General features: G+C 51.3%; 1 protein-coding gene across 3 annotated transcripts; it reads right to left on the bottom strand.

The window, feature by feature from the left end:
• Positions 1–64: 64 nt before the first annotated feature.
• Positions 65–16,035, bottom strand: QPCTL (glutaminyl-peptide cyclotransferase like). 3 transcript variants are annotated; one of them, XM_075608818.1, is made up of 7 exons: positions 15,483–16,032; positions 7,865–8,005; positions 6,519–6,806; positions 5,334–5,489; positions 4,333–4,432; positions 520–636; positions 65–418 (listed from the first exon to the last, which is right to left on the bottom strand). In XM_075608818.1, exons 1-7 carry the CDS (start codon positions 15,672–15,674, stop codon positions 273–275), a joined length of 1,140 nt encoding a protein of 379 aa, XP_075464933.1. In that variant the 5' UTR covers positions 15,675–16,032; the 3' UTR covers positions 65–272. The 3 variants fall into 3 exon arrangements, with proteins under 3 accessions (XP_075464933.1, XP_075464934.1, XP_075464935.1); XM_075608819.1 differs by having other exon boundaries at positions 15,475–15,670; XM_075608820.1 differs by lacking the exon at positions 5,334–5,489 and having other exon boundaries at positions 15,483–16,035.
• Between the last annotated feature and the right edge of the window lie 615 nt (positions 16,036–16,650).

Below are 16,650 nucleotides of genomic sequence, written 5' to 3'. Positions count from 1 at the left end.
AATTTAGCCAGCACACCCTTCCCCCCCACCCCCCCACCCCTCAATATCTAAATGTGAAGAAAAATAAATGTGTCATTTGTATTACATGTTTGAGTTTGTTTATACATAGAGAGAGCTAGCGGTGTGTGTATTCTACAGAGATAGCTGTGTAAAAATCACATGGTGAAAGATAGCTGTGTAACAGTTTCACTTTCATTCGGATGTCTCACAGGGAGGGACAAACCCCATAGAGACCCCCCAGAAAAGTCACAGAGCGTTTGGTGGTCCCTCTGTCACAGCAAGAGTGTCTCAGACAGGAAGGTGACAAGGATCCGGCACAAGTTGATGATAGTTGGTGGGTGGAGATTGTCCTCATTGTCATCGGTGGTGTGCCAGACTGCGGGGAACGGGGTGGAGATGACATGAAGCACAGGGACTCCTGAGAGAGAGAGAGAGACCGTCCAGAGTGAGATCAACTCCACCAACGCAAGGCAGACGAGAGAGATATGAGATGAGATTGAGCTGCGCGAGCACTCTCACCTCGCCGTACGAATGGGATGTGGTCATCTTCCACGGGTCCATAATACACATCACGCCTGAAATAAGACTGCTCTGTGGGGTGAGACTGCAGGAGACCGAGACGATGCAACCGCTTCTCTGAGAGAATGTGAGAGAGAGGGGCAGGCAGTGAGAGAAAGAAGGGGCGAGAGAAAGAGAAAGAAGGGGTGAGAGAAAGAGAAAGAAGGGGCGAGAGAAAGAGAAAGAAGGGGCAAGAGAAAGAGAAAGAAGGGGCGAGAGAAAGAGAAAGCGAGAGAAAGAGAAAGAGGGGGGAGAGAAAGAGAAAGGGGCGAGAGAAAGAGAAAGAGGGGGCGAGAGAAAGAGAAAGGGGCGAGAGAAAGAGAAAGAGGGGGCGAGAGAAAGAGAAAGGGGCGAGAGAAAGAGAAAGAAAGGGCGAGAGAAAGAGAAAGAGGGGGTGAGAGAAAGACGGGGCGACAGAAAGAGAAAGAGGGGGCGAGAGAAAGAGAAAGAGGGGGCGAGAGAAAAAAGCGAGAGAAAGAGAAAGAGGGGCGAGAGAAAGAAAGCGAGAGAAAGAGAAAGCGGGGGCGAGAGAAAGAGGGGGCGAGAGAACGAGAAGGGCGGGGCGCGAGAAAGAAAGAAAGAGGGGGGCGGGGCGCAAGAGAGGCGGGGCGCAAGAGAGGAGGGGGGGGCGCAAGAGAGGGGGGGCGGGGCGCAAGAGAGGGGGGGCGGGGCGCAAGAGAGGGGGGGCGGGGCGCAAGAGAGGGGGGGGCGGGGCGCAAGAGAGGGGGGGGCGGGGCGCAAGAGAGGGGGGGGCGGGGCGCAAGAGAGGGGGGGGCGGGGCGCAAGAGAGGGGGGGCGGGGCGCAAGAGAGGGGGGGCGGGGCGCAAGAGAGGGGGGGCGGGGCGCAAGAGAGGGGGGGCGGGGCGCAAGAGAGGGGGGGCGGGGCGCAAGAGAGGGGGGGCGGGGCGCAAGAGAGGGGGGGCGGGGCGCAAGAGAGGGGGGGCGGGGCGCAAGAGAGGGGGGGCGGGGCGCAAGAGAGGGGGGGCGGGGCGCAAGAGAGAGGGGGCGGGGCGCAAGAGAGGGGGGGCGGGGGCGCAAGAGAGGGGGGGCGGGGGCGCAAGAGAGGGGGGGCGGGGGCGCAAGAGAGGGGGGGCGGGGGCGCAAGAGAGGGGGGGCGGGGGCGCAAGAGAGGGGGGGCGGGGGCGCAAGAGAGGGGGGGCGGGGGCGCAAGAGAGGGGGGGCGGGGGCGCAAGAGAGGGGGGGCGCAAGAGAGGGGGGGCGGGGGCGCAAGGGGGGCGGGGGCGCAAGAGAGGGGGGGCGCAAGAGAGGGGGGCGGGGGCGCAAGAGAGGGGGGGCGGGGGCGCAAGAGAGGGGGGGCGGGGGCGCAAGAGAGGGGGGCGGGGGCGCAAGAGAGGGGGGGCGGGGGCGCAAGAGAGGGGGGGCGGGGGCGCAAGAGAGGGGGGGCGGGGGCGCAAGAGAGGGGGGGCGGGGGCGCAAGAGAGGGGGGGCGGGGGCGCAAGAGAGGGGGGCGGGGGCGCAAGAGAGGGGGGCGGGGGCGCAAGAGAGGGGGGCGGGGGCGCAAGAGAGGGGGGCGGGGGCGCAAGAGAGGGGGGGCGGGGGCGCAAGAGAGGGGGGGCGGGGGCGCAAGAGAGGGGGGGCGGGGGCGCAAGATAGGGGGGGCGGGGGCGCAAGAGAGGGGGGGGCGGGGGCGCAAGAGAGGGGGGGCGGGGCGCAAGAGAGGGGGGGCGGGGCGCAAGAGAGGGGGGGGCGGGGCGCAAGAGAGGGGGGGGCGGGGCGCAAGAGAGGGGGGGGCGGGGCGCAAGAGAGGGGGGGGCGGGGCGCAAGAGAGGGGGGGGCGGGGCGCAAGAGAGGGGGGGGCGGGGCGCAAGAGAGGGGGGGGCGGGGCGCAAGAGAGGGGGGGGCGGGGCGCAAGAGGGGGGCGGGGCGCAAGAGGGGGGCGGGGCGCAAGAGAGGGGGGGCGGGGCGCAAGAGAGGGGGGGCGGGGCGCAAGAGAGGGGGGGCGGGGCGCAAGAGAGGGGGGGCGGGGCGCAAGAGAGGGGGGCGGGGCGCAAGAGAGGGGGGCGGGGCGCAAGAGAGGGGGGGCGGGGCGCAAGAGAGGGGGGGCGGGGCGCAAGAGAGGGGGGGCGGGGCGCAAGAGAGGGGGGGCGGGGCGCAAGAGAGGGGGGGCGGGGCGCAAGAGAGGGGGGGCGGGGCGCAAGAGAGGGGGGGCGGGGCGCAAGAGAGGGGGGGCGGGGCGCAAGAGAGGGGGGGCGAGGCGCAAGAGAGGGGGGGCGGGGCGCAAGAGAGGGGGGGCGGGGCGCAAGAGAGGGGGGGCGGGGCGCAAGAGAGGGGGGGCGGGGCGCAAGAGAGGGGGGGCGGGGCGCAAGAGAGGGGGGGCGGGGCGCAAGAGAGGGGGGGCGGGGCGCAAGAGAGGGGGGGCGGGGCGCAAGAGGAGGGCGGGGCGCAAGTGGGGGGGGGGCGGTGCGCAAGAGAGGGGGGGCGGTGCGCAAGAGGGGGGCGTGCGCAAGAGAGGGGGGCGCAGAAGAGAGGGGAAGGAAGCGAGAGAGCGAAGGGAAGGAAGCGAGAGAGCGAGGGGAAGGAAGTGAGAGAGCGAGGGGAAGGAAGCGAGAGCGCGAGGGGAAGGAAGCGAGAGAGCGAGGGGTAGGAAGCGAGAGAGCGAGGGGAAGGAGGCGAGAGAGCGGGGGGAAGGAGGCGAGAGAGCGGGGGGAAGGAGGCGAGAGAGCGGGGGGAAGGAGGCGAGAGAACGAGGGGAAGGAAGCGAGAGAACGAGGGGAAGGAAGCGAGAGAACAATGGGAAGGAAGCGAGAGAACAAGGGGAAGGAAGCGAGAGAATGGGAAGGAAGCGAGAACGAGGGGAAGGAAGCGAGAGAGCGAGGGGAAGGAAACGAGAGAGCGAGGGGGTGGAGCAAGAGCACGGAGGGTCCAAAAGTGAGGGGGAGCGAGAGAGAGGAAAGCAGAGTGCGAGGGCGCAGAGAGCGAGGGCGGAGAGAGGAGAAAAGAGCAGAGAGAAAGGAGAACAATAGGAGAGAACAGAGTGACAGATCAAGAGAGGGAAAGTGGAAAGAGCAGAGAGCGAGGGGGAGAGAGCAGAGAGAGAAGAGAGCAGAGAGCGAGGGGGGAGAGAGCAGAGAGCGAGGGGGGAGAGCGCAGAGAGCAAGGGGGCATAGAGAAGCGAGCGAGGGTGGAGGGAGAAGAGGAGGGCAGAGAGAGGAGAGGAGGGAGGAGCAAGAGGAGAACAATAGGAGAGGAAAGAGGGAGATGGAGAGCGAGGGAGAGAACGGAGAGATTGCAGTGAGCAAGGTGGAGAGCGGAAAGACAGCAGTGAGCAAGGGGGAGAGCGGAGAGAGAGCAGAGAGCAAGGGGGAGAGCAGAGAGAAAGCAGAAAGTGAGAGCGGAGAGCAGAGAGTGAGGGCGAAGAGAGCGAGGGCAGAGAGAGGAGGGTGAGGGGGACAACAGAGAGAGAGCAGAGAGCGTGGTGGAGAGCAGAGAGCAGGGGGAGAGCAGAGCGCAAGGGGGAGAGCAGAGAGCGAGGGGGAGAGCGAGGAGCAGAGAGCAAGGGGGAGAGCGAGGGGCAGAGCGTGGGGGAGAAGAGAGCGAGGGGGAGAGGGGAGAGCAAGGAGAAGAGAAGTGAGAGATGAAGGGAGGGGAAGAATGGAGAGCGAGGGGGAGAATGGAGGGGGAGAGGTTTTTAGGGGAGAGCGGAGACCAAGGGGGAGAGAGGAGAGTGGATAGCAGTGAGTGAGTGCAAAAGAGGAGAGCAAGAGGGGAGCGAGGGGGAAAGAGTAGAGTAAGAGGGAAGAAAGTATGCCTTACCAAGAGCACACAGTCTCATGAAGTACTCCCTGGTTTCAGTGTAGTGGTTTAGGATCAGGGGATCTGGAGCCCCCAGGAGATCCAAGAGGACAAAGAGGGCCTGGGGGAGAAAGGGGCAGAATTACACTGCACATGGGGGGGGGGGGGGGGTTACACTGAGCATACTGAAAGCCTACATCCAGACCCTGCCCCATCTGTGATGTCACCCAAAATATCCGTGCCTCCTTCTCAAGATAACCCTGAGGTGGGCCTCAGCCACTTCTCAGGTAGCTTCTTCCCTGATAGTTTGGATAGTAGATCAGGGAGCACAAGTCATCAGTTGTTACATGGAAAAAAAAGAAAGACACATATAGTGCAATCCTGTATACAACACTAGTGGAGGGGCTGTGGGGGACTTGATAGAAGAAAGCTCCTCAAAAAATGCACACTCATAATTTTAACAAAGTATAAAAGCGGTGTGATCCCAGAGTACGGGTAGAAGACGTCTCAGTGCAGTCAATCTAAAGTGATTCCTTAGGTGCAGGGTAATAGGCAGCTTCTCACGGACACCACACAAAAAAAAGAGATAGGAACACAACGATTGTATACTTTGTTAAAATTGTGTGTGCAGATTTTTTGAGGAGCTTTCTTCTATCAAGTCCCCCACACCCCCTCCACTAGTATACAGGATTGCACTATTTGTTTTTCTTTTTTTTTTCTTCATGTAACAGCTGATGACTTGTGCTCCCTGATCTACTATCCAAAATGTCACTAAGAACCCAGGAGAAAGCTTCAATTTGGTTGCGATGCTGCCCCCTGTTTTATATAAGTATCATTTTAATTTCTTCACCCTGGGTGTGCACTGTATATATATTATTGCTAACTCAATTTTCACCACTTGAGTGCCGGGTGAAGTTTTCTGCCCTCTTCCCCGATAGCCCTGCCATTCTTAACGATAGCGCCGACGTGGATCGCACCTCCTACTGGTAGCTTATCCCCTGGATAACCCCAAAACTCCTTACAATGGCGCTTAGATGGGTCCCTCCCCGTTCTGGTAGTTCTTCCGCCTCCAGGCGCTTGGCGAGGTGCCTTGCTCCATACAGAGAGTCTGACTCAGACCAAAAAGAGAAGGCCTCTTCCCCATCCAGGAAGAAGAGTTGCAGGGTGAGGGATGATCCCTGTTGGTCCAGAGGGCTTACGTCAATGTGAGGTTTCAGGGTTACCCACATTTTAGGTGATCAGCATAAGGTTAGAGGATGTGTATTTAAAGTTATGGGGGAAACACAAAAGGTGAAGGATCACAAAGTGGTCAGGTGATCAGCGGCAGTCAGAAAAATAAAAGGTGAAAGGTTAGCAGGGTAGGTAGAAAGGTCACTGGGAGTTCAACGTGAGGCAATACTGGTAATACTCATACTAATATTATTGAGGTAATACTCAATAGCTCCAAGGCTACCCAGAGGTCAGATGATCAGCATAAGATTAGGGATCAATGAGTCAATGTGAGGTGAAAAGTTGAAGGGTCAGAGGTTAGACGGTCAATTTGAGGTCAAGTGTTAAGAAGTGGAGAGTGCACAGAGATCATGGGGGGGGGGGTCGGGTGTTTAGTAGGTCATGCTGTGGCTAGAGTCACAAATAGGGATTCCAGTTTTAATTGAAAAACATCATCTAATCATCTTGTGACTAAAGCTGGAAGTGAAGTATAATTTCCTATTGAGTTCCACCTCTTGTAGACCAGCCACAAGGGGAGTATGGAAACAGCAAAAAGTGCACCGATTAAAAACAAAGTCAAATGCATTTTTTTTTCTTCATTTTTATTGTCAACACAGAAAACCCCTGATTTTTATTTGATAAAATTGACACCGGGTCCAAAAAATAAACACCACCGATTTTATTAAAAGAATTAAACAAACACAGAAAACTGGAATCCCTATTTGTCATAAGTCAATGTTTAAAGTGTCGGTGTGAGGTGAAGTTATACAGGTTAAGGTTAGGGGTCAGCAAAGACCCAGAGGTGTGAGATTGAATGGGGGTCACTAAATGGTCAGGAGAAGTCGGGCTGGGTCTACCATCGATTAAGAATCATTTGTAGATCAAAGGTTAAGATTAGGGTTCCTTTAACGGTCACAGGAGATTTAAAGTCAAAAAAGGGTCAAGATGGTAGGTTTAGGGACAAATGGTCGCAGCAAGGTCATAGGTCAGTGGGTTACCTTGTCCTTTAGTCCCCGGAGTCGGTTGTCCAGCACTGTGACAGCCTCCAGGATGAGGGAGCAGGGGACGGCGGAGTCGGTGGCCCCGATGAATGGACGTCCGTCCCCATCCAGAGGAAACCACTTTGAGTCGATGTGACAGGCGATGACAAGGCGGCGATGGGCAGCAGGGTCCAGAGTGGCCACCACGTTCCCAAAGGACAGGGACCCACGGGGGGTGATTGCGTTAAATAAGTCAAGGTCCACCGTCCACCCCGAGGACAGAGAGCGCAGGTGATTGGAGATCAGCTAGGAGAACAGAGACCCTATAACTGGAAAGTAACAACAGATCCCTTCTGTATCACTATCACCTTGTGGAGGTGGGGGGTGGGGATAGCGACAGATTCGCAGAGCCACACTGTCCATGTCCCTGCATGGGGGGAGGCAAAAACTCACAAGTCACTTGTTTCTATCACTGTGTCCCCAGGAAGGATATCAAGACAGTTCCCATCAGTTCTCTAGAACCGGTTTAAAGAAATGTTAAATGTAGACCTGGTCTCAGTCGCCTTAGAGAATTATGAGGCACAGTCAGTGGACTGTGTGGGGAGGATTGGAGAGGGTAATGAGGGTAATGACGGTGACTGGGGGTGGAGGTGGATTTGGGTTCATTTTCGTGATTGGGACTAGGGGTGTATTGGTGAGGAAATTGGTATGTGGAATGAGGGTGTAATGCAAGTGACCAGGGAGGAGGGAAGAAAAAGATTGGGGGTTTGGTGAAAGAATTTAGGGGGGTTATGTGCAGGTAATGAGGAAGACTGGGTTAAGTGTAAAGGGGGAAATTATTTCGGGGAAGACTGGGGGGCTTGGAGGTGACTGGTGGGGGAAAGGAAGGTGATGAGGGTGACAGGACTAGGTGGGTTCTACGGAGGAAAGGGAGACGACTTGGGGGAGATGGGTAATGGTGGTGACTGGGGGGAGATTGCAAAGATAAAAAGAATACTACAAATTCAAGGGAATATTTTGTTCCTTTCTCAAATAGATCTTGAGATCCCAAGATGTCTTGCACATTCTTATCTGACTGGGCCGCAGACAGGCGATTGTCTTTTTCATCTGTAACATTAGTTCTGAACTGTACTTTTAATTAACGGTCACAGTGTCACCCGCTCTGTAGGGGAGGAAGGGGTGGTCCCCTCCGTCACAGTGTCACCCTCTGCGGAAAGGAGGTGGGGGGGGGGGGGAGGAGGTCCCCTCTGTCACCATGCAGAGTGTTGGTGAGGTCCTGTCACAAAGGGGAGGAGGCTGGGTTTGTTCCTCCTTATGGATGGTGTGGTGACAATCTGCCAGTGTGCTCCTGAATGGTCACTCACCTCTCTTACTTGACTATTCCCTTTGCTCCCAGGTGGTCTCTCAATCAGCATCGGTCTCAGGAAGGAGGTCCACAGTCGATCTACACTGACCTCAGACACAAGCTGTCTAATCTGACTGCTAGAGAGAGGGCTGGAGCGCAGCTGTGTCAGAGAGAAGAGGGTGAGACAGCCAGTGGCAGAGGGTGGGGGGGGCAGTGAGAGAGGGAAGGGGGGCAGTGAGAGAGAAAAGCGATAGAATAAGAGGGGGTGACAGAAAGAGAGAGGGGCCGGAGTGGTGACAGACCGGAAGAGGAGGGAGGCAACAGAGAGGGGGGGGGGGCGTAAGGGGGGGTTTAGGACTTCAGATTTAGATTTTTTTGTTTGAATACAGCTTGTGCCAGGACAATAGAAAAGAAAAAGATGGCGCTAAATGAGCTTGCAACAATGTAAGTAATGGTATTATTATCATCACTATACAAAAGGAATGACGCCAGCTGCTGAGGTATATTGGAAGGGAGTCTTCAATTCCCATACGTATATTAAGAATAGATGACAGGAAAATATATTTCAGCGCATGGGATCAATTTAAGGAGAGAACTTAATGTCTCGGAGGCCAAGGGATTCCAAATGAGACCTCACTCTAGATGTGTGTGGTACAAACAGTAATTTAATAAAATAAAACAAAACAAAAACTTGATAAAACAATTATCCCAGCTGGGTGCAAAAAATTACACCAACACAAAAATGGATATTAAATTAAAAAGAAAACATTCATCTTATACTAAGCTTCTAAAAGAACAGGCGCTTGTTACTCTGAAAAGCACCCCTTACGTACGTACATTTGCATGCATATATATAACCATTTAAAATGTCTGCAATATTAGTGATGTCTGTGGTGAGCCTGTACTTCCTTCCTGGGGGAACAATGAAGACTATTAGATCCTCTTTGTAAACCCCCTAGGTGTTGCAGACAGAATCCAATGCAGATGATCACTAAATATTTGCCTCCAAGGAAAAATCATATGAACATATTTTGTCAATGAAACCAATGAAGTCTAACTGATGGTATATAGCAGCAAAAATTTTTTGGAATAAAAGTATCCTCTTTCTCACAGATATACCACTTCTTTGGCTGGTTGAAGATTTCAAGTGTTCTATACAAACACTTGAAATCTTCAACCAGCCAAAGAAGTGGTATATCTGTGAGAAAGAGGATACTTTTAATCTAATTTTTTTTTTTGCGCCAACACTCCTAACATTGTGGACATCACACGATCGACGGGGGATAGCTGGAGTAAGAGATGTGAGGTGGAGTATGCAGACGTAAGACGCAAGAACGCTGAGACACGAAGCCAGCAGCGCCTTTTGGAGGCGCATCATGTGACCGCTAAGACACTTGCGGACGGAGAACTGCACTGGACGGCAGCAGAGGAGGAAGTGGAGCAGCTGGTGGGTCGCAGTACCCTAAGGACATGTGCAGCAAACCACTCGTTTAAGCTGGAGGCAACAAGGAGCAGAGAGGAACTGCTCCCACCTGTAGTATCCCACAGATACTCAGTAAGGGTAACTGCAGCCTGCACCGGGTGAGTGGAGCCAAAATATCTCTCTGCTGAGAGATCAAATATAACTGTGGAAAGTTCTGTGTGAAGAGCCAGCAACACTCCAGGTGAAGGGTTAACACCTGCACATACTTAACCTGTGTATGCACAGTAGCCCATTCTTTCACTCTGTGAGAGCTGCAAACAGTGTACAAGATATCTCTTTAAGGGATCTGTGTTTCCACTGCTCTCCTACCTCTTCCCTCTTACCCAGCCATATATACTACAAGTACAGAAATATAAAGATTGACTATCCTTACCACCACTTACACCAACGTATCTCTTATTTTTGTAGCATGCTCTAAACAAAGAAGCTCAGTAGTAACACTTTTTTCACTGCTATATACCATCAGTTAGACTTCATTGGTTTCATTGACAAAATATGTTCATATGATTTTTCCTTGGAGGCAAATATTTAGTGATCATCTGCATTGGGTTCTGTCTTCAACACCTAGGGGTTTTACAAAGAGGATCTAATAGTCTTCATTGTTCCCCCAGGAAGGAAGTACAGGCTCACCACAGACCTCACTAATATTGCAGACATTTTAAATGGTTATATATATGCATGCAAATGTATGTACATACGTAAGGGGTGCTTTTCAGAGTAACAAGCGCCCGTTCTTTTAGAAGCTTAGTATAAGATGAATGTTTTATTTTTAATTTAATATTCATTTTTGTGTTGGTGTAATTTTTTGCACCCAGCTGGGATAATTGTTTTATCAAGTTTTTGTTTTGTTTTATTTTATTAAATTACTGTTTGTACCACACACATCTAGAGTGAGACCTCATTTGAAATCCCTTGGCCTCCGAGACATTAAGTTCTCTCCTTAAATTGATCCCATGCGCTGAAATATATTTTCCTGTCATCTTGTGCCAGGACAGTTCGTGATGTTTAAAACAAAATCAGTTAGGCCGCGTCCATGCTAGGACACACGCGACGGAGCGTGACGTCACGCTCGCCTGTCGTCCAAGCGATCTGTGGCCTGTGAGCCACAGCGACGGGGAGGGGTGCCCATGACGTCAGATGAGCGGTTCGGCCTCATTAGCTGAACCGCTCACGTGTCCCGCCCGTCGCGAGACAAAATCAAAAAAATTTCTCGGGAAAAACCAACCGCGCTGTTGCTCACGTGCACGTACGCGCACTATGGACATTTGCATAGACAATGCGTTTGATCGCGCAGGCGCACGCACCGTCGCTCTAAGCATGGACGCGGCCTTAGAATTTAGACTGGGAGAGAGGAGACAGGAGAAAGGCAGAGAGGGGAGAAAATAGGAAATCTTGAAAACAAAGAGTATAGTATAATCAATAGTAAGCAGTAGGACACAGAGTAATAACATATTACAGGATAGAAGCAGATATAAACAGAGAGATTACAGGGGGTAGATAAGAGCGAGAAGAGATCTCACAACATACATGAAAACACAGACTCAATCACCAAACTACTGTCCTTCCCTCATCAGACCAACAGGAATAAAGCTAAATACTAGATTAATAGATTTGTATTGATTAAAGTGAGATCTAGCCCTGTTACAGATCAAAGTCCATGTATTGATTATTTTAGCATTGGTTCTATTTATAGTGGTTAGTAATTTAATCTTTACTTACATTTACCTATCCCATGTACTAATTTGCTACATTTATTGTTTAATATATACCTATATATTTATCCAAGTTATTTTATTGTATTAGTCTGTTTGTGTGTAGAGGAGGGTCGGGGACTTTATTACCTCTCTTACAATTTTGGCGCTGCATGTCGGGTCCAACTCTCTGGTTAATACTAGTCTGGGGAAAGACACTGGAAGATATCAGACACCTGGAGAGTATCTATAAAGACACTTCCTCAGTTACCACTCCGAGAAAACAATTATTTATTAGGAGACAAAAAGAGGGCGAAGCCCTCCACCAATACGCACTGGCACTGCAAGAAGCGCTCAGGAAGCTAAAGGATCCATTTGGACTGGGAAACAGTGACCGTCTGCTGAGAAACCAGTTTGCGGTTTGATTAAAATGTGATTCTCTGAGGCAAACTTTGAAGGAGCGCATCAGGTAGAGAGAGGGGAGAGAAGAGAGATATATAGGTTGTGGGCAGGGGATGCCACTTGTCAGGGTCTCATAGTGTTGCCTTGACACAGTCTGTCTGGCACTGCCCTCATGGAATTGCCGATACAGCAGCCTGTATTCTTATAGAGCCCGCCCTTCCATCATAGCCTCCTTACGATATCCTTTCTGATGGGCCCTCACATTAAATACCTCCCCAGAGTAGGAGTGAGAGCTACTAAGGGATGAAGTCCAGAGTTTATGGTTTGCCACAAGTTTATGTCAAGTACCATGTATGTCGATAACTGTGGAGGATGGTAGACGGCTGTCAAATAAACCACCTATTTGTTTCATAAAATTCCTGGCGCCCATCTTTTTCCTACCTGCTTATTCACGCCGAGCCTGCACTTACCCAGCACCCTGCAAAGGCCTGAGAGACCGAGCACTGCCAATGTGTATAGCTAATCTTATGTGAATTCCTTTAGAGCCGGGTAAGGAGGGTTACAAACTCGCAAAAATCTATTGTGGCAAAATGTGTCCGGAAATTTTATCACTTTTCAAAACATGCAAAGTTCAATTAGAGCCCCAAAAAACAGTACTTATTCCATTTTAGATTTAATAATAATAAATTTAAGAATATTACAAAAACACAGTACAATGTATGCAGACAGTTTCATAAAATAAAAGGATAAAATAAACAGAAGTGCCTAACATACAGAACCATATATTTGGGTTCTCTCAAAGGTCGTCTTAAGTGGAAAATATGAGATCTCACGTGTCCTAGCATTGACACTCCTTTAATTGAAAATCTAATTTCATAGCTCAAATGCAGGGTTTTTATCCTAAACCGCTTGTACATGGAGCACAGCATAAGCCAACCTTCTGATCATGTCCTTAACACCCTATATCAATCTCTAGTGACACATTTATGGCTGGAGGAGAAAAAATAGCTTTAACTCAAAGCTTAAGGCATTGTGCTACTCAAATAGCTCGAGAGGACGGACTGCAAACATGGCCACACCTGCTGGTCCCATTTTGTGAATGAGAGCAATTCAAGCTGGCCAAATCTGATGGAACAGTGCGTGCTGACAGGGGTCTGTATACTAGCCCTTGGCGTGAGAACTGCCAGCTGCAGAGTTGCGAGAGGCGACAGGGGCCTTTGCCATGGTCCTGGTATGGAGCTCAGCAGAGGATGCTTGCTGGATCGTGGGGGGCAAGTCCCTTCAGGGAGAGACTTCCGGGGAATGATCCAGGTACCACACCTCCCCTTTGGACCCCTGCGAGGGATCCAGGACATGCTGAGACAGACCCAGTCGTGGATAGAGGCCCCATCTCTAAAGTCAAAGAGTAGTCAGGAGACTACCAGTCCTTCCCAGTACTTTGTTTTGTTGAACTGCTGGGGAGGTATCCAAGGACTGGGGCTATTTCATGAACTGTTTTTAGGCTCATCTGCAGCCCTCACAAGAACTGTGATTAAGCTCCATCTGGGAGTATTTCACCCCATGCCATTCCCCTGTATTTTATATCTGTCCTCGGTGGTGGAATCCCTGTTATGTCCGCATACAATAAACCTAAAACGTATTATACTTCCCGTGTCTGGCTAGTGAAACCTATGTCTCGGGTTGTCCTAGAGGCAAGTATAGGGTTGGGCCTACCGTCAACGGCTTTAGTGGCAGCGGATACCCAATGTTCTGGGCACTCATCAGGAACCTCTAATCGTGAGGAACTCCGTTACGTGACAATGCTCATAACTTTATTTTTACAATACTTAGAAGAATGCCATCTTCACTGTTGCGTTTGTAAAATTAAAATACACATGTAGACATTAAACTTGGTGTTTACTGCTAGGTTTGAGAGACAAACTGATATCTGTCCTTGGCCCTCGCATAACTGTGGATCGTTTTGCATAATTTTATTCATCTGTTAGCAAACGTTACAAAGATATATTTGTAATTCGGTGACTCAATGTCAGCTCAAGGATATTTTGTATTTAGTAAATGTACACAAACATCGACTATCTTCCTGGCCCCACCCTCCGACATTCTCCAGAACACAAAATCATCCTTTTAAAGTTATATTAACAGGGTTGTTGCTTAGGTTTACTGTCAGGAAGAGTTATGACTCCTTATTTCAATCCTGGACATTCAAACCCAGGCGTTGGCCCCAGATAAATAGAAAACCTGTGCCAGGTCTTGACCTCCAGAAAAACAATTCCTTGCATTTTTAATATGCAACTTGCAACCCACATTAACCTCCTACAGCTGTATTTGCATATATATATATATATATATATATATATATATATATATATATATAGATAGACATTTTATATTAAATTGATAGTAATCATGTATGTATGTATATATATTTTTTGTCATTATGTTTTGTTTCAATGTATTGTTAATACTGTCAGTGTTTTACAGTTTTAACTAGCATGTTTTAATGCAAGTGTATTGTATTAAGCACTGATTGGACAGCTATTAGCGTAGTGTCATTCCCATTGGCTGAAGAAACACTCAGCTGGGGTACTTAACTAGTACCTTGGGAATTGATAGACCAACCCCCTGAAGAAGTGTCGCTCTGACATGAAACGCGTCGCGGTGAGGTCACAGGCAGCGACGTAGGGTTCGTGACGACGAACTCCGGAAGCTGCGCACACATAAACCCACGAGGGCGCCGCTTGGAGAATCAGTTTGGCTGAATTCTACCATGTAAGCCTTTACCCTCCGTTCTATATATCAACTGGGACATGATAAGAGTGCCTTGAATTTATTGAGGCTTGCCTTCTTTTGGTGTGTGTATTTTTGGATTATGTGATCCATTCTTATTCTAAGTGTGATGTACATGTTTCTTAATGTACATATAAATTGTGTTTAATTGCATCATTTTGTCTCTGTGCTCTTATGCTCCCCCCTTTTGGTTTTATTTGAAAGGCAGGGTTGCAGACCTGTCTAAGGGCTGGGACCCGCTGCGCCCGGCCACACGAGCGTTCCCCACCAGCAGGGGAATCCTCCCGAGCCGGTCCCCCCCTGGCTGCACAGCTCACTACACGCTGTGACGCGTCAGCCGCTAGGGGATTCAAGAGAATTGTAATCCCAAGCGTCGACGCGTCACGTGGTGTGGCTGTGAGCCAATGAGGAGGGGAGGCTTCGGGAGAAGGGGAGGCTTCGGGGAGCGGGGAGGAGTGTGGAGGGAAAGCAGCGTGAGTGCCTGTCTGTGTGTGTGTCTGAGTGCCTGTCTGTGTGCCTATCTGTGTTTGTGTATGCCTGAGTGCGAGTGCTTGCCTCTGTGTGTGTGTGTGTATGTGTAAGAGTGCCTGCGTGTGTGTGTGTGTATGAGTGTCAGCATGTGAGCCCGCATCTCCCGAGCCTGAGGAGGGGGGGGGGGGGGGGTAGCGGGTCCCTCTGCTTAAACCACGCCCCCCCTCCCACTCCAGTCCCGGCTCCCTACAGACCGCATATTGCGGTCTGTGTATGTCAGCGCCCCGCCTGTCTGCAGTGCGGGCGCGCTGACTGAGGGAGCGGGGCCTTAGCCTAAGGCTGCCCTTATAGTGCCGGCGATGCGATGTCGCGGCAAAACAAATGTATTTCCGCCGTTGCGTGCGCTTATAGTAAGCGCGACGCGACGCTGGGCGTGATTTCTGAAGCCGGTCAAATTTGATTTTTCAGAGGCTGTCGCCACGTGACACCCTCTGATCCAATCAAAAACGTGGTCGCCCGCGAGATCGTTGGAAAGCGAATTACAACTTTCGCTAGCGGCGACGGGTGACGTCATCCGTTGCGCGCACTATAAGCGCGGCCTAAGACATGTGAATGTGCTCACAAGTTATATTCTTTATTGGAGATATATTTTAAAAAAATTTATTTTTTTTATAACCCCTCTTACAGGGGCTGACAAAGAGGGGGTGACAGAGTGTGAGAGACGATCCATATTCCCAGTTATCCCCAAGTGTAAACATCTCAGAATTCACATCAAAGCGACTCTCAAACCCTCACCCTCTCACCTCCTCCCGCTTCTCCTCTCCCGGTGTCCGGCTCGGTGTCCCGCTCTCCCATAATACGAGTCCGACACTGATCAGGACTCCCACCCCGAGCACCAGCAGACAGCGAGGCCCCGGGATCCAGGGCCGAGGAGAGGAGGAGGGGTGGTGGTGGTGCACGGCTCCCGGGGAGCGGACGCCAAGGCGGGGACTCATAACCGAGCAAACCCAGCTGCTTCGGCAGGGGCCTAAAGTGACAGCCCCACACAGCCACTCAGCAGCGCCAGGGGGCGGGAGCTGCACTTTAGTGACAGCACTGCAGACAAAATACAGGCCGCGGTATGAGAGTGACACCAAGTTCGACCACTCATGTGGTTGGGGGGGCGGGGCCAGGTACCACGTGGTGGGAAATGGGTTAAATCGCCTGCACAGCAGCAAATTCAAAACCGTAGGCTGGGGGGTCTGAAGGGCAGAGGAGGCGGGGGTCTTGTGTACGTGAGCGGAGCAACTACAGCTATTCAGAGCAGTTGCGGTCTGGAGAGAGGTGGACGGCGGTGTGAGGCAGCCTAATAAATGTGGGCAGGATTAGAGCAGGTGTGTTGTAGGCGTGGTCGTTTTGCTGTCACTCACTTAGGTGGGCTCTACTAATTGGAGGAAGCAGAAAGCACGCCGGGAAAGCGCAGCCCATTCCTTGCAACCAGGGCAAGCCTTGTTTGCCAGAGCGCGTGAACAGTTGACTTGACCCTTTTGTCGCCATCTTGGGTGTGGGCAAATGAGTCCTATGATGCTCACACCTTGTTATGCAAGCCTGTAATTCCTTAAGAAATTTAATAACGCATGTTAAATAATATGACAGCCGTACTGGTACTGCTTAGACCACATGTAGATTTTCTCTGTCAGTACTTCAAAGCACCTCTTATGTAAGCGATCTTTAACACCCCACCCATCCAATTGCAGCTCAATGGCACTACCCAATCAAAGATGGCCACTTTATCACTGAGGCTATTGCCATTATGATGCAAGGTCTACAATTTAGATTAACCTATATAATGATGATGGAATATATATATATATATATACACACACACACGCTAATTTAATGAGGCTTCATGTAAGGTTACTGTGAACACAGCTCTAAAAATGGGTATGCATCATACAGCTACTGCTAATATCACCATGGGACTAAATAGTG

Source organism: Ascaphus truei, chromosome 7 (genome assembly GCF_040206685.1).
Source record: "Ascaphus truei isolate aAscTru1 chromosome 7, aAscTru1.hap1, whole genome shotgun sequence".
In the NCBI taxonomy this organism is placed as follows: domain Eukaryota; kingdom Metazoa; phylum Chordata; class Amphibia; order Anura; family Ascaphidae; genus Ascaphus; species Ascaphus truei.
This window is presented reverse-complemented; position numbering and strand designations above follow the sequence as displayed.